This window comes from Hemiscyllium ocellatum, chromosome 1 (genome assembly GCF_020745735.1).
Source record: "Hemiscyllium ocellatum isolate sHemOce1 chromosome 1, sHemOce1.pat.X.cur, whole genome shotgun sequence".
In the NCBI taxonomy this organism is placed as follows: domain Eukaryota; kingdom Metazoa; phylum Chordata; class Chondrichthyes; order Orectolobiformes; family Hemiscylliidae; genus Hemiscyllium; species Hemiscyllium ocellatum.
In genome coordinates, this window is record NC_083401.1 from 100,130,958 (window position 1) to 100,149,352 (window position 18,395).

General features: G+C 40.6%; 1 protein-coding gene across 1 annotated transcript in view; it reads left to right on the forward strand.

Annotated features, from left to right (window-relative positions):
• The window catches only part of LOC132819485 (gamma-aminobutyric acid receptor subunit alpha-2-like), a 247,772-nt gene that overhangs the window by 188,916 nt on the left and 40,461 nt on the right, over positions 1-18,395 (forward strand). Inside the window, exon 8 of the mRNA XM_060831021.1 lies at positions 9,457-9,609. Coding sequence (XP_060687004.1) covers positions 9,457-9,609 — 153 coding nt within the window. The remainder of the gene's footprint in view (positions 1-9,456; positions 9,610-18,395) is intronic.

Genomic DNA, 18,395 nt, shown 5'->3' on the forward strand with positions numbered 1-18,395 from the left:
TGATCTCAATTATGTGCCTGTTTTAGGTTCCAGGTCAACTTTGTACTAAGCAGGGAAGGTAGGAATTTATGATTGAAGCTGTCTCTGCCAGGTTCTCACCACTTTGTGGACACTTCTGTAATTTCTCTAAGATCCTTGGTCTATCCTCCATCCTTGGTGACATCACAGTTGGAGACAGTAGTCACATGAAGCTGGAACAACCACCCACCACCACCCCACCCCTGCAAAACAAAACCTTTTTGTAATGACTTGAGAAGGATCTTATTATAGAATCATAGAGATGTACAGCATGGAAACAGACCCTTCGGTCCAACCTGTCCACGCCGGCCAGATATCCCAATCCAATCTAGTCTCACCCGCCAGCACTCGGCCCATATCCCTTCAAACCCTTCCTATTCATATACCTATCCAAATGTCTCTTAAATGTTGCAATTGTACCTCTGGCAGCTCATTCCATACACGTACCACCCTCTGTGTGAAAAAAAAGACTCCCCATCGAGGAATTGAACCACTGTCTCCCGCGTGACAGGCAGAGATACTAACCACTATACTAACGAGGAAACGGCAATGCCATATGAATTTTTGAAAGGTATTAATTCAGATGAAATTGAAAAGTCTGGTCACTTGCATCACATTAGGCCAGCCTGCCATCAGCCCCTGACAGGGTGAGATGGGACTGCTGTCAAGTTCTGGTAGATCTCTGTGATACCCTTAATGGCTTAGGTTTTAATGGTTACATTAGGGTGAGAATCAGCATAGTTGGGTAGCCACAAATTGTTACTCTCTGTTCCTCCAGTAAGTGAGTAGGGCTCTTCATCTCCTAGGCTCCTGTTTGTAGTTCATTCTTTTTCAAATTGTTACTGATAAGCTGCCAATCTGTGTCAATTTTGTTTTGCTCTCAATTTTGAGGACAGCTATCTGAAATGATTACCATAACAGAAATTTATGCTCACTGTGTATTTAATCCAAATGTGTTGTGAGATTGTCAGATCAGTGTTAAAGCAGAAGGCCATTGCTGAGCATTAGCAAGAGTTTTTTGGAGAAATTAAGCTGATTTTGTTCTCAATTTATTCTGGTAACTACTGCGAAAGGAAATAATAAATGTCAAACCAACTAATTTCTGTGTACAAAGAAAAACAGAAATTGCTGGAAAAGCTCAGCAGGTCTGGCAGCATCTGTGGAGAGAAATCAGAGTTAATGTTTCAGTTCAAGTGACCCTTCCTCAGAATGGTTCTGAGAAGGGTCACTGGACCTGAAATGTCAACTCTGATTTCTCTCCACAGATGCTGCCAGACCTGTTGAGCTTTTCCAGCAATTTCTATTTTGTATCTGATTTTCAGCATCCACGGTTCTTCCAGTTTTTAGTTTCTGTGTGTGTGTTTTTCACATTCTGTTGGAGCGCCTTAAAGATGTTTACAAATGCTTTGTTAAATCATTGCTCTTGATCACAAGTTACCCTGCCAGAGTTGAGAAAGCTGGATTTCCTCAGAAAAGTATATATTTTAAGAATACAGATTACTCTTCCAAATAGACTTGAGCTGGCGAGCTTTGGGGATATCTGATCATAGGATCACAGTAATGTGTTAATATGCAACTAAGATCTTAAATATAATCACAGAACATATCTGAATTTTAAAAGGGCCAAGTATGTGAGCCAAGTGAGCAATGCCACTGTCTGTATCAGAAAAGAGGTCGTAAAATCTATCCCATTACCTGTAATTGTTCAATGTAAATTCTGGACAGGATTTTAGAAGCATTGAACAGAAGTAGGCAATTTGACCCTTCTCGCCTGCTCTTCCATTAATTATGATCACAGCAGATCATCCTAATCAGTACACTTTCGCCCTTTGATTCCTTTAGCCCTAAGAAATATATCTAACTCCTTCTTGGAAGCATTCAATGTTCTAGTTTCAACTACTTTTTCTGTGGCAGAGAAAGTTTACATTTGGTGACTAATTATCCCATCGCCAACCTTTTAAAAAATCCCTTCCTGAGCTTCCTATTTGCCAGCAGTCCTGCTGTTCAGCTGTTCATGGGCTGCCCAACATGTATGACTGTAGTAAAACCATGGCTATAGACAAGAGTAGGCACACCATCCATTGTACTGACCTCACCCTTCTGCCCTGTGTAAAATCCTCCCATTTATTTACAAAGCTGAGTGCACTTACATTTCACGAGATCGTATCATGAAATGGCATTAGTGAGACACACATTGAGTACTACACTTTTAATTTGTGTGGTGTTATACCTAGATATTTAGTTACATTGTCACATTTCCTGCTGTGGTGACACTGACATAACCTGATGGTCGCAGTTTTGGCTGAGGCAGCCGTGGTCCGAATGAGGACAAGTCATTGGGGTTAGGGGGCAATGCTGCTTCAGTGGGCGCATGACCCAGGACCACATTCTTTTTATTTGAAGTGACAATATAACTTCTTCTGCAGTGTCTTCCTCCCCCACCTCCCCAAGACTCACCACTTTTCTGATAGATGTTAGGATTCTCCTGATATACTCCTGCTGGTAAGGTGCCACAGGAGGCAGGAAACAGCCTTTAATTGAACGTTTCAATGGTTCAAATGGGCTCTTAGCAGCTGGGCTCTGTGCTGCTTTGTCCACTGCTGACAACATGGTACCCAGGTGGTGTCACGCATGTCAGCCTGTGCTTTCCTATTTATCCCAAAGGCTCTGTAATTTCCAGCTTCAGCCAGATCTGATCACTGCTGAGAAATGTGGACCACCAAAAAGAGACTGAAAGTAAAACATGATGCTAATTGCAGTTATTTATCCGACTAATGAACAACCATAAATAGAACATTGTTATTTTAAGTAACGTTAATGAACAACCAGGATTTCAAGCCCAGTTTAGTCTGATTAAATTTAAATGATTCCTCTTTAAAACTGCATTTACAATGTGTCTGCCCCATAGAGTAAATGCAGCTGTGATCTCATGCCAGGGCAAAACCTGACCCCAGAACAAAATGGAGCAAAGTTTAGATATTTAGCAATCCGTAGCATTGAAAATGCAGAAGGATTGAAGACAACTTAAAAAGTTCTAGTTTTATGTTGTGGCTTGAGAGTTTTGTGGAAGTGAGTTTCACTCAACTTCACCTTACTGTGTTGTCTGTTTTAAATTTCACAATTGATTCAGAATTGACACAAAGGGTTTCCAACTACACCAACAGTAACCTGTCAGAATGTGGCTGAACCATAACATAAAACCAAAACTTTTAAAGCTGCCTTCAATCCTCCTGCACTTTCAATGCTACTGATCTCTAAATATCCATGTAAAATACTAACTTTCAAACCACTTGACCTATTGAGATGGTAAGTGTTGTTTACTTTCTGCCAATACAATCAAATGTCTTTCACTAAATTAAGTTATTTGAAGCCAATTGTCAAAATTAAGAAGTATAGATGAACAGACTATTGAATGATTTTTGATGTAAGGGTCATGCGATTATGAAGGTTCTGAATTTATTTACTGTTGTGGGGACATGCCAAACAATAGAAGTAACAGCATTAAAAGCCTGGAAATTGAAATCTTAGTCATTATTATTGAATTTCCTTCTTGAAATTGATGCATGTCAGTGTCAGCTAGTACATCGAACTTTCCTGAGATCGACTTGCTGTGTCCTTGAAAAGTTCATCAGTATTTATTCAAATGAAGGCCAGTGGCAGTGACGTGTTGGAAGTTACATACATTGTACAACAGGGCTTGGTCAGAATGAGTTAAACTAAAACCTACCTTTTCTTGTAACACTCAAAATTGCTGCAAGTGGGTAATGTTTCACTTAAAGAGTGCATACACTGTTATTACTAGTTATCGGAACAAGGAAAAATAAACTACCAGAATGTTTATTTCACCTTTTCATTCAGGTAATATTTTTCCCCTACCTATGATGGAGGGTCCTGAGAAGCTTGTCAAACCAGTATAGTAACAGTGGTCCCAGACTCCTCTAACTTCATCCTGTCTCATCAGCAGGAAGACCCTTCAGCATTAACACTAGTATAAAATCTGGACAGAATGACCCTCAAAGATCTCAACATGATTCTGGACTCAGTGAAATCCCAAGTACTTGGGTCAGGCCTGGGCTGAGGAACCACCTGCTGATGATCTGCTTCAGCCTCAGCTGATAAATCTGTACCCTTCCATATTGAGCATCATGTGCAAGAAGGTGACTTGGCCACAAGTTGTACTGTGGCTCACTGGCACTATTACTGGTATAGAGGACTATCTACAGGAGTGGACATGTGTAGGTGGTGAGAATACTAAGGATGGGTGCTGGGTCCACTTGGCCGTCATTTATGTAAATGATTTGGATGAGAATATGGAAGGCATGAGTTAGTAAGTTTGTGGATGACACCAATATTGGTGGGATTAGTCAACAGTGAAGAAGCTGATCTAAAAGTACAACAAGATCTTTATCAACTGGGCCAGTGGGCTGAGGAATGGCAGATGTAGTCTAATGCAGATAAATGCAAGGTTTTGTATTTCAGTAAGACAAACCGGGGCAGGACGTTCACAGATAACGATAGGGATCAGAGGAGTGTTGTCTAACAGAGAGACCTCGTGTTGCAGGTACATATTTCCTTGAAAGTGGTGTCACAGGTAGACAGGGTGATGAAGAAGACATTTGACATGCTTTCTTTCCTCAGTCAAGAGCATTGAGTACAGGAATTGGAATGTCATGTTATGGCTATACAGGGCATTGGTAAGATTACATTTGGAGGTCTGTGTACAATTCTAGTCTCTCTGCTTGAGAAAGGATGTTATTAAACTGGAAAGGGTGTAAAAAGGATTTACAAGGATGTTACCGAGACTAGAAAGTTTGAGTTTTAACAACAGGAGACTGGATAGCCAAGGTGTTTTCCCCAGAGTAGGGGAATCCAAAACTAAAAGGAATAGTTTTAACGTGAGAGGGAAAAGTTTTAAAAGGGATCTGAGGGACAACTTTTTCACACAGAGGGCGGTGCGTATATAGAATAAGCTACTAGAGGAAGTGGCAGAGGTGGGTTCAATTACAACCTTTCAAAGACATTTGGATAGGTACATAGATTGGAAAGGTTTGGAGGGAATAGGGCAAAATGCTGGCAAATAGGACGAGTTCAGTTTAGAAAACCTGGTTGGCATAGATGAGTTGAGCCAAAGGGTCTATTTGCATGCTATATGACTCTATGATTCTAAATCTGAGCCTATTTAATAAGGGATGGAAGAAATAGAGCAACAGTAGGCCATTTAAGCCTTCTCCTCCATTCAATAAGATGATTGTGGCCTTGACATCAGTAAACTCCTGGACCTTATAATGTTTGACTTTCTTGTTAATCAAGCAGCTACCTATCTCAGCCTTGAATATACCCAATGACCTAGCTCCCAGTATTTTATAGATTAGAGTTTCCAAAGATTAATGACTCTCTGATAGAAACAAAATCCTCTTTGTCTGCATCTTAAATGGAAGACCCTTTATTCTGAAAGTGTACTCCCTAGGTCTCGATTTCCTTCAGCATGAATCATCTCAAATCTCCTGAACATTTTATATATTTCAATAAGGTTACCATATTTTACTTCATCTCTCATATTTTAGTGTATACACTTCATCAGTCTACATACATTTGCAAACTCTTTGTCTTATTTTAAAACATCTTCTCACCATCCTATCTGCTACAGATGCACCTGCCCATGAAAGTATTGCTGGGAACGACTATTGAACAATCCTTGTGGAGACAGAGTCCTGCCTTCACACTGAAAATCTCTCCATCATATTATGCAGCAATACCACCATGAAATGGAATATAATCAGAACACACCTAATAGCTCATGAGGCGCTGTGAGCCAAAGCAACAGCCCAATTCTATTGGGTCATTATTGTGCAAGCTTATGCCCTGGCATGTACCCCATTCCACTGCTATCATCGAACCAGGATTTCAAGCCTGATTCAATGAACAGTGTGGAAGGGATGCCAGGTATAACACCAGGCATATCTAAAATTGAAGTATTAACCAATGAAGCTATGACATAGGACTACATTCATGCTATATAGTGAAAACAGCACATAATAAGGCTATGCAATCCCAAGACCAATGATTAAATCAAAGTTCTGTAGTTGTGCTACATTTAATTGTACACAGTAATAGACAATCAATTAACCAGAGCAGCAGGCTCCAAAAACATCCCCACCCTCATTCCTGATGAAGGGCGTATGCCAAAAATGTTGATTCTCCTGCTCCTCAGATGCTTTCCCAGCATCATACTCTCAACTCTGGTCTCTAGCATCTGCAATCCTCCTCAATGATCGGAGAGCCGAGCATAACAGTATAAAGCACAAGGCAGAAAGCACTTGTAACAATCTTCAACTGTAAGTCCTGTTCAAATGATCCATCTTAGCCATTTCCTGACTCAGCCCAGAATACTGATGCCACCCTTCAGCCAATTCAATCCACCTCACATGATATGGAGAAGCAGTTGACGAAACTGGATACTGCAAAGTCTACAGGCCCTGCCAACACTCCAGCAATGGTACTGAAAACCTATTCTCTAGAATTAGCTGTGTTCATACCCAAGTTGTGCAAGTTCAGCTACAACTTGGGCATTTACTGGACAATGTGGAAAATTGCCCAGATGTGACCTTTACTTGAAAAATGCAAATGCAGTGAGACTTATAACTGCCCCATCAATATGCTTGTAATCATCAGCAAAGCAATAAAACATGTTATCAGCAGGGCCACATGTGTATAATCTCAAACCAGACTTAGTCCAAATATATACAATATTCAACTCTTTTAGCTAATGACTTCAGCACCCTGGAACAGACTTAGTGATGTCATAGAACTGCTTTCAACAGGACATAAATAGCACAGTGTGGAACGAGTTCATATATAAAGAATAGTATTGAAGCCGATTTGAAGAGAGAACCACATGTTGGTAGTATCTTAATAATATAACAATAGAAACAATCTGAATCTGGTGTATAAAAACCAAAGAAACCATGGATGCTAGAAATCAGAACCAAAAGTGGAATTTCTGGTAAAGCTTAACAGGTGTGGCAATGTCTCTGAAGAGAAATTCGAGTTAATACTTTGAGGAAGGGTCACTGGACCCAAAACGTTAACTCTGAATCTGCGGTGTCTCTATAGTTGTGTATAGTGTTAATGTGTAATAAATAGAGCTGCTTAGAAGGCGTAGCCTGAAGACAGTTTTTACCTTTCCTTCTCCTTAACTGGCCTGTCTTGAACCCAAATTCACCAAAACGGCACTACAAAAGGCTAAATGCTAGAGATGAGGGACTTCAGTTATGGGAATAGATTGGAGAAATTGTGCATGTTCTCCTTGGATGAGAAGTTTAAAAGAAGACTTGAAAGGAGTACTCAGAATCATAAGCAGTTTAAACATTGTAGATGTAAAGAAACTGTCTCAGTTTCATAACCAGAAGCACACCAATTGAAATGATAAGTAAAATGATTGGGCAGCGATGCTAGCTGAGTTCATTTTGCAGAAAGACATGATAGGCCAAATGGTCTTCCATGATTTAACCATCTTATGATTCTTTATTTCTATATTTTGAGATTTTGGGACCAGGAACCCCTTAATCAAATTTTTGTACAAATAGTGATTTGTGTAACTGTAAACTTATCAGGATGACAGTAATAGTTTGCATCAGTGAGAGGTTGGCTTAAAGGTACAATATGAACCTCGACACCCTGGTTATATTTTAACTTACAGGCAAGTAAGTTAACACTCTGTAGAGATGAGAAATTGAGGCTGGGTTTTGTGGCCTGGCATTGAAGGTTAGGGACGAGCCATCTCATTTCAGTCAGGTTGCACTGCAGTGAGTTTATGACCATTGGGCCATTTATTGGCTCAAGATGGGCCCTATTCTCTATCATGGAGGAAATACCACTTGCAAGAGCTGCCAGACAATAAAAATGACTGGCTGTTCTGTAGCCTCAGCAGTATCACTGAAAGGAGTAGCCAGATCAGAGGTAAAACAGCTACAAAAATCCAGAATTACTTTGAAATGAATGTACAGAGCATTCTAGAAATCCATTCTGAAGATACAAGATGGCGGAACAGTGTGTGTCACTCACACATTTTCCTGGCCTTTCCCTCTGAAATTGCTCTTCCTTCTGGAATTGCTTTAAGTATAGGTAGCCCACCATGCTGAGGAACAATGGAGCCAGACTCAGGGAAGATATGATGTCCCGGGTTTTGCTTGGTCCAGGCTGACCAGCAAGTGAGGTGAACTGAGGGAGTAGTTCTGCAGGGTGGGGTTTTGAGTGAGTGCTATACACACCAGTGTGAAGATGTATGTTTTATATGTTGTGAGATGCCTTAGGTATATTCTTTGCCCCAAACCTTGTTAATTATATTAGTCTAAGTTACTGAGATGAATTGTGGAAGGATGCCCGCAGAAGAGAGACTCACTCTTGTTGTACAGAATTGATTCATGATATAGTACCTAGTGGCCAGTTCCTTTACATCTGAGTTTCATGATAGTCTCCTGTGAGACATCAGGTTGGACTTGAGGCACATTGCTGATGTAATGTACAAACTAATCCAGTAAATCAAGGTATTCTAAATAGACTTTATGCTCAGCTGGAAACAAACTTGGCACCGTATTCCTGCTGCTTAAAGCAATTGTAAAAGTAGATAGGTGACAGGCACGATGCCACTTCCATCAATTGTACACCAACACCACCTGTCAGCCCATGCCTAGGATGGGTTACATTAAATCAAAGCCATGGCATTTGTACATGGATGTAAACCATGCCTTACATGCCCAGAACTGTAGTCAGCATGTAGCTATAAATACTTTTAAGCAGTTATTTAAATAATTTTAAGTAATTTTCTGATTGTACAAGTCTGATACTGCACCTTAATTAATATTGGAGTTAAATAAGTTCAATGCAGTTTTAATCCCCTTCATATTTCTATTGTATGTCAACCCCAAACAATTAAAGGGAGTAGCACTGATGCTGATAATATCTCATTAAATTAATTTTGTAAAATTTTTAGATGTAGGTTTGTTCACTGAACTGGAATGTTTGTTTTCAGACATTTCGTCACCATACCAGGTAGCATCTTCAAGTGAGCCTCCAGATGAAACACTGATGGTGTAGTCCACTTTCTATTTATATGTTTAGGTTTCATTGGGTTAGTGATGTCATTTCCTGTGGTGACGCCATTTCCTATGGTGATGTCATTTCTGTTCTTTTTCTCAAGGGGTGGTAAATGGGGTCCAAGTCAATGTGTTTGTTGATAGAGTTCCGGTTGGAATGCCATGCTTCTACGAATTCTCATGGGTGTCTCTGTTTGGCTTGTCCTAGGATGGAATGTTGTCCCAGTTGAAGTGGTATCCTTCCTCATCTGTATGTAAGGATGTTTGTTAGAATGTACTGATTTATAGGACTTGTGTAATATTTATCACTGCAAACCTGCTTTTCCTTGGTATTTCATTTCAGGGGAATACAAAGTCATGACAACGTACTTCCACCTGAAGAGAAAAATTGGCTATTTTGTGATCCAGACCTACCTGCCATGTATCATGACTGTCATTCTTTCACAAGTGTCATTTTGGTTAAACAGAGAATCAGTGCCTGCAAGGACTGTCTTTGGTAAGCACACTTACACATCTACTAGAATATTTAGAAGCTAACATACCGATGTGTTAGACAACTGTAGAGAAAATATTGAACCAACTGGAATAAATATGTTCTAACATTTTTATTGGCATATGTAGTAACTAATGCCTTTTCACTTGAGATAGAAAAGTCAAAATGGGATTGGTTTTGCATTAATATGTTCATAATTTCATACATATTTGAAGATTATTTTCACTATTACCGTACGATTTATGGCATAAGCAAATATGTAAGTGACCTCTAAACTGTGCCGATTAGTTTATAGCTGACAGAAAATGCAATGCTTGAACATCATGATCTTTGTAAATGGCAGGTTTTTTACTTAATAATATAGGCAGCATGAGGCTTTGTTAATGATATATATAAGTAATAATATTGATATGAAAGATTATCCAACTTTATTACATTTGATACAGGTTTGCTGTGGTTGAAATTACTGGAAATCTTGCAGAAAGATATTAAAGGCACAGATTTCTGATTTATTTTCTAAAATATGGAGCAGAGTGTGAATAGTGGCAACTAACACATTTGCCACTCTACTCCCCAGTGAGAGAACTCTTAGGATTTCCCACAGTCAGCACATTACATTACAAGTTGACAGGCAAGTGATGGTGAGTATCTCATCCTATCAGAAGTCTAGACAGTAGCAACCTAAGTCTTCAGGCCTCTGGGTCCTAATTTCCACTGGTTGAAGCTGAGTCCTGTGGATGTTCTTGTGAGGCAGGTGTCAGGGAGAGAAGGGAACCAGGGAAATTGTAAGCAGTGTGTTGTATTTCTGAGGCTGGCATTGATTGTCTCCAAATTGGAGCAGTTGGAGAACCCCACCCTCCAGTCAAGTTGGTCCAAATACAGAGAATGCTGGAGAAACTCACCAGGACTGACAACATTTGTGGAGAGAAAAACAGAGCTAATTTTTCAAGTCCAGTGAATAATGGAAGATTAAGAGAATGGAAGTGAGAAAAATGAAGAAAAATATGAAGCAAAACAGAATCAACCACAATTTTGAAAAGAGTGCCAGATAAACCAATTACCAGCTTCACCATCAAACTCCCTGAATGGCCATAGGAAGAGCCCATCGCAAAGTCTTGTCACAAAGTAATCAATGTAATTAGGAGCTAGATCATGAGAAGAGGAGTCCACTTGGGATTCCAAGCTTGTTCCAAGGCCTGGAAACTCAACGATCTGGACATTTGGCATATTTATTCTGCTAAATACAGAGGCACCCATGTGTTTTGTGCGGTAAACTTGTGACACTTTATCTCAGGTTATATAGCAACCTTCACCTTTACCTTTACGATTATTAACTTCACAATTTCACATCTCTAAAGCTGATTTGAAAGACAATTCACAACCACAGAGGAATTTGAATTGTAATTTTTAACACTTGACGTTTAAAACTCCCGTTGTAGTTTTGAAGTAGTTAGAAACCACAGGTGTGCAAGAAAACTACTTTTTGTGTTGTAATTTTAGTTATGTTCCACAACTTCAATTAGAGGAGAAATATACAATGTTACGATGGGGATAAAATAGTTAAAGGCAGCCCTGTGTATTTATAACAGAAAATTGTATTTATAAATCCGTTGGAGAAAAGGATGGATCCATTGGATTCTCGAAATGCAGTCTGTACAATGTGATTACGTCTTCAAACTGTCATTGACAATTACCACATGGCAGACTACTGGGAATTAAGGGTTATGGAATTCTATGTTAAAAAAGGAAACGAGGGAGAAAGCAGAGAGAAGGACTTAAAGACTAATAGCTCAGATTAAGGTTCTGGATGTAGGTTTGCTCGTTGAGCTGGCTTCGTCTGGAGGCTCACTGAAGATGTTACCTAGTATGGTGATGAGACATCTGAAAATGAACCTTCCAGCTCAGCGAGTAAACCTACATCCAGGAGTTAAAGACTATTTCTCAGAGTCATTGAAAATGAGAAGTGGTACATCACCTGAGAGTTCTGTTCTGGAACTGCTTCTATTCACAGTGTTTAGCAATTACTTCGATGTAATGTTAGAGTGAGTCGCATCCACATTTGCAGATATAGGCAAAATGGGAGGCATCAGAAATAATCCTGATGGTCAATGAAATCTGCAAGAGAATATTGGTAAAATTACAGATTGGGCAATAAAGTGGGATATGAATTTCAATTGTGATGTTTTACATTTTGCAAAAGAAGAGTTTCATTTATAAAATCTGAGTAAGACCAAAACTGGATTCTTGAAGACTGAAATCACCTGTCCCAATATTGTTTTCTCTGACTCGCTGTCAATGTTTGTCTGACTTCGCTCGTTTGAAGTTCTTGCAAACATTTTACTACATTAATGGTGCGAAGTAAACAGAGATTGTTATTGTTCAAAGCATTTTTCTTCAACATTATATTGAGAAAATATTGTGCAACTATGCTAAAATGCTATATGGAGAACTTAAAATAGAAATAACATTTGAAAAACATAGAGTTGCTACTGGCTTTAATAAAGTTTCTTGAAAATTATAAGGAAATGGGAAAGAATAAATGACAAGAGACAATTTCATCTGGTTGTGAGCTCAACAACAAAGGGAAATAGATATGACTGAAAATAGAGGGGTGGAGATTGCATGTAACATCCAGTGGTTGACCTACTGGTTTATCCCTTCCTATACCACAATTGTATCACTTGGTGGAGGTGGAAGATGACAGTTAATGTCCACCTTAAGAAGCTCATGGCATAGGCAAACTCCAGCAGGGATGCTGCATGGGCTGCTGCCAGATGGGAGTGGGGTCTTCTTCCTTTACAGGTCACCAGATCTATTGAAGATCCCCCTCTCAAGACTTTGCCTGGAATCACAGAAGTGTTACAGTGCAGAAGGAATTGAATTGAATTTATTTTCTCATGTACCGAGGCGCAGTGAAAAGCTTCATCTTGTGAGCAATACAGGCAGATCACAGAGTTAAGCAGCTTGGATAAGTAAATAATAGGTAAATAGCCGCAAAGACAAAAACACAGGTACAGGCGAATATTAAGAGTTTGTGAGTCATTCAGAATTCTAACAACAGTAGGGTAGAAACTGTTACGAAACCGGCTGGTGTGGTGTTCAGGCTTCTGTACCTTCTCCCCAATGGTAGAGGTTATAGAAAATCTTTGCCAGGGTGGGATAGATCTTTGAGAATGCTGGCGGCCTCTTGTTGACAGCGGGCCTGGTAGACGGATTCTATAGATGGGAGGTTGGCCTTTGTGATTGTCTGGGCCGAGTTCACCACCCTCTGTAACCGTCTCCAATCTTGAATGGTGCAGTTGCCATACCAGGTAGTGATACATCCAGACAGAATGCTCTTGATGGCACACCTATAAAAAGTTGGCAAGGGTACTTGCCATCATGCCAAATTTCCTCAGCTGCCTGAGGAAAAAGGGGTGTTGTTGGGCCTCTGTAACCAGTGTGTCCACATGAAGAGTCCAAGAAAGCTTGTTGTTGATGACCACTCCCAAGAGCTTGACACCCTCCACTCATTCCATCTCTGTGCTGTTCATGTGTAGGGGGGCATGAATAACATCCTGCCGAAAGTCAATAATGTAATCCTTGGTTTTGCTGGCATTGAGAGCTAGGTTGTTCACAGTGCACCATCTTTCCAGGTCTTTCACTTCCCGTTTGTAGTATGTTTCATCACCATCTGAGATTCAACCGACTCTGGTGGTGTCATCAGCAAATTTGTAAATGGCATTAGGCTGCTTTTTGGCGACACAGTAATGGGTATATGGTAAGTACACTAAGGAGCTGAGTACGCACCCCTGGGGGACTCCAGTGTTGAGTGTTAGTGAGGATGAAATGTTGTCTCCGATCTTCACTGACTGATGCCTGTGGGTCAGGAAACTGAGGATCCAGTTGCAGAAAGTGGGGCTCAGTCTGAGATCACTAAGTTTAGTAATCAGTCTCCAGGGGATAATAGTGTTGAAGGCTGCACTGTAGTCCATGAGTAGGATTCATACGTAGCTGTTCTTGGTGTGGGAGGAGTAATGTTCAAGGGAGGAGTGAAGAACAAGTGATTGGCATCTGACATGGATCTGTTGGTCCGATAGGTAAATTGGAGTTGGTCAAGAGCAGTGGGGAGGTGACTAATGCCATGACAAACCTTTTAAATCACCTCATGACCTCCAAAGTTAGGGCCACTGGGCGGTAATCATTGAGACAATGCTACATGAACCTTCTTAGGCACGGGGATGATGTTGGCCCTCTTGAAATAAGCAGGGACAATGGCCTGATGCAGGTAAAGGTTGACGATGTCCAAGAAGACCTCTGCCAGTTGATCTGTGCACACTCTGAGTGCACGGCCTGGTAGTTGGATTCACACGAAGCCATTCAGCCCATCATGTCTGCACCAGCTCTCTTAATGTATAGCCCACTGAATCTGATTCTCTTGTCTTCTCCCTGCAACTTTGCTCACTGTTTACTTTTGAATAATTTTCGTCTAATGGTTGGATAATTGGAGTAGGAGAAAGGGCTTCAGATTCGGCACAGTGACTCAGTGGTTAGCGCTGTTGTCTCACAGCACCAGGGACCCAGGTTTGATTCTAGCCTCGGGCAACTGCCTGTGTGGAGATTGCACATTCTCCCAGTATCTGGGTGCTCCGGTTTCCTCACACAGTCCAAAGATGTACAGGTTAAGTGAATTGGCCATGCAAAATAGCCAGAGATGTGTAGGTTAGGTGCATTGGTCAGGGGATAAAGTAGAGTTTTAAGGTAGGGGAATGGGTGTGGGTGAGATACTATTCAGAGGGTCAGTGTGGACCTGTTGGGCCAAAGAGCCTGTTTTCACACCGTAGGGATTCTATAAAAGAAAATAATTCTTGTGTTATTGGAACTGGCTTTAGAGAAAGTGTGATCTTTGCAGACTGGAAAGTTTGCACCTGAGCACAGCTGGGACAGAGTTCCTTGCAGGATGTTTTGCAAGTGCTGTTGGGACAGGTTTAAAACAACTCAGCAGATTTATGGGAACCAGGACATAATATCAAAAAGGAATATCAAAAGGCACAATATATGGAAGATTGATGTCTTTAGACTATAGTATAATTAGAAAGTAGGTGAAGTCAGAGAAATGAAGAAGGTAACAAAGTTTAAATCAGGGTTGCAGTGCATGTATGTGAACACATAGAGTATGGTTAATAAGCCTGGTGAGTTACAAGTGCAGATTGCCATGTGAAAAAACATCATGGCTAGAGTTGGGTTGCTGAAGAACAGGACTGGGTTTCACATATTCCTGGATACAAGATGTTCAGGAGAGAAAAGAAATGTTTGGAGGGATATGGGCCGGGTGCTGGCAGGTGGGACTAGATTGGGTTGGGATATCTGGTCGGCATGGACGGATTTGACCGAAGGGTCTGTTTCCATGCTGTACATCTCTATGACTCTATGACAAGAAAGGGGAGGGATGTTAGTATTGATTAAGGATGGCATTGCAGTGCTGGACAAAGGGAATGTCCCTCAGGGGATATTCCAAGGACAGAGTTGTTTTGGTTAGAGCTAAGGAGCAGAAACAAAAGTCCTGATCTTCAGTGACCCAGCTTTGGCTATGACATGTTTCCACATGGCAGTCTACACTTGTAACTCAACAACCTTCTTAACCACACTATATGCATTCACGTACTTACAGTGTAACCCCGATTTAAACTTTGTTACCTTCTCCAATACTTTGACTCTGAAGAAGCATAAAAACGTAGAGTATCGGAGCAGGAATGGGCTATTCGACCCTTCGAGCTTGTCCTGACATTCATTAAGGTCATGGCTTATCACCTAATTCAGTATCCTGCTTCCACTTTCTCCCTGAATTGTTTGACCCCTTTAGCCCCCAGAATTACTTTGCTTAGTGAACTCCACAATAATGCGAAAGATATAAAGGAACAAATTTGCAAGGAATTTACGGAGTGGTGAAAGAATTATAAAGTAGTTATAATGTGAAATTGTAACTACAAAACGTAGATGGGGACAGGAATAGTGAAAACAGAGAGAATCAAGCATTCCTGGAGTAAAGTGAGGAGAATTTTCTACAGCAGTGTGTTTCAAGTCCAACAAGAAGAGAGTTAAAAATCACACAACACCAGGTTATAGTCCAACAGGTTGAGTTGGAAGCACACTAGCTTTCAGAGCGACGCTCCTTCATCAAGTGGTAATCACTACCACCTGATGAAGGAGCGTAACTCCAAAAGCTAGTGTGCTTCCAACTCAACCTGTTGGACTATAACCTGGTGTTGTGTGATTTTTATCTTTGTACACCCCAGTCCAACACCGGCATCTCCAAATCATAACAAGAAGAGAGGCATTGCAAGACTTGCTCCATGGGAATGAGCTGGCTCTGAAAGAGCACATGTCAGTGGATAACATTTCAGGAATAGTGATCATTTTTGTGGTGAATAGGGGAAAGGATAATAAATAAAACAGTGTAAGAATAATTAATTGGGAGGAAGTCAACTTCAGTGGGGTAAGACTAGCTAGGTGTGAAATAGAATTAAGTCAAAGGTGAGTAAGGAAAAAGAGAAAAGATGGTTCGGGCACAGTCAAGGTTTGTTTCCTCAATGGGAAAGGTGCAGCAAACAAATCCAGAGCTGCCTGATGGAAAAGGAGGTAGGAATTAAGATAAGAAAGCAAAAGTGTACTTAAGAATGATGTTTCATAGAAAATGCAGTGAAGAACCAGGCTAAATATAAACAGTTTAGAGGGATGGAGAAACAGAAAATAAGAGAAACAAAGAGGTTGTATGAAAAGAGAAAAAAAGAGAATCCCAAAATCTTTCAAAGGCATATTAATAGTAAAAGGAGGAGTGGGTTTGTTCAGGACCAAAAAGGGGTCTCGACATGGAGGCAGAGGATATGATTGAAGTATTTAATCTGTCATTTGCATTTGTCTTTAACAGGCAGAGTAGGCCATTCAGCCCCACATTCAAAGATACCTTGGCTGTTTGTGGCCTTTGGACTATATCCCTTATTACCTTTGCTGACCAAAACGTTGGTGTGTATCAGATTTAAAATTAACAACTGATCTAGAATCCACTGCCATTTGTGGAAGAGAGTTCCAAACACCGAACACAGTTTGTGAGTAGAAGTGCTGCCTACCATTTCTCCTGAATGGTCTGGCCATAAATACTCAGACTATGCTCCAAGTTGTAGAATCATCAATCCGTGGAAATAGTTGATCTTTATTAACTCTAACTTTTCCAGTTAAAAACTTGAAGACTTTAATCAGATCATCACTTAACCATCTAAATTCTAGATAAAACAGGACTAATTTGTGTAAATAACTCCTTGGAACAACCCTGAAGGAGATGTCACCAAAACCATGGTGAATGAGGAAACATCAAAATATAGAAAATAAGAGCAGGAGTGGGCTATTCGGCCCTTCAAGCCTGCACTGCCATTCATTATGGTCATGGCTTATCATCTAATTCAGTATCTTATTTCTGCTTTCTCCCTACATATTTTGACCCCTTTTGCCCCAACTGCCACATCCAACTCCTTCTTGAAAACTGTCAATGTTTCAGCCTCAAATAGTTTTTGTGGCAGAGAATTCCACAGGCTCACAACTCTCTGGGTGAAGAAATGATTCCTCATCTCTGTCCTAAAGGGGTTACCCATATCTTTAAATTGTACCCCTGATTCTGGACTCCCCCAACCATCATAAATCCCATTGGAAATGTTCTGCTACGTGATAGATAATGGAACAGAGGCTAAAGAGAGGAGTAGATCTACAACAGAGGGATGTAGAGGAGGATGCAGTGATAGAGCATCCAGGTTTCCCACACTTCGGTGAGCTATCTGTGAGTGCTATTCAGTCACTTGCTCCCTTACGACAAGTGCTTCATTACCTTAGTAATTTTATTGGAGGTCACAGTAATATCGCAGGGATATCCCACACACACCTTCAAACACAGTAATCTATCATCATGATTGCAGCAGTTGGAGTGTGACATCTCTGATCTTCACTGCAGCACTGAGATATGGCTGCTTTGTACCTGCGCTGCAGTAGAAGCTTAAATAATAGATACCAGATCCTGGAAAGTGGGCCTGTCTGTAAATGTTATAGACTCATTCAGTGTGAAAACAAGCTATTCAACCTAATAGGTCCACATCGACTCTCCGAAGAGCAGCCAACCATCCTACCCTGTATTTCCCATGGCTAGTCCACCTAATCTACACACCCCTGGACACTATGAGGCAATTCAGCATGGTCAATCCACCTAATCTGCACATCTTTAGAGTGTGGAAGGAAACTGGAGCACCCTGAGCAAGCCCACGCAGATACAGAGAAAATGTGCAAACTCAGCACATTTGCTGAGGGTGGAATCAAACCTGGGTCCCTAGCAATGTGAGGCAGCAGTGCTAACCACTGAGCCACCATGCTGCCCAATCACATTTGCAGATTCTGACCCTAAAGTCTCTGAAGAGACTTCTGGCGAAAGGTCACATAGCAGCAGTATCTGTGCTCATGTCTGACAGCACCAGATCAAATAATGGTGCTTCAGAAACCTGGCATTGATTTTACCTTTCCTCCTGAGACCACTGTGGCTAAGGAGGCAGAAGTTGTCGTTACTTGATCAGAAAGGAATCAATTCTAAATATTCACACAACCAAAATGGTAAGGGAACGATGAGTCCTTTGCTCTTGTCTTCTTAAGTTATTCTTAAGATGAAAATGGGTAGCAATAATTATATAGAACAGAAATAATTTACATTCCAAATACTGAATTAAAGCACAGTGTTGAAATGGAAAAGTTTTCTGAATCACTTGTGATAAGAGTAT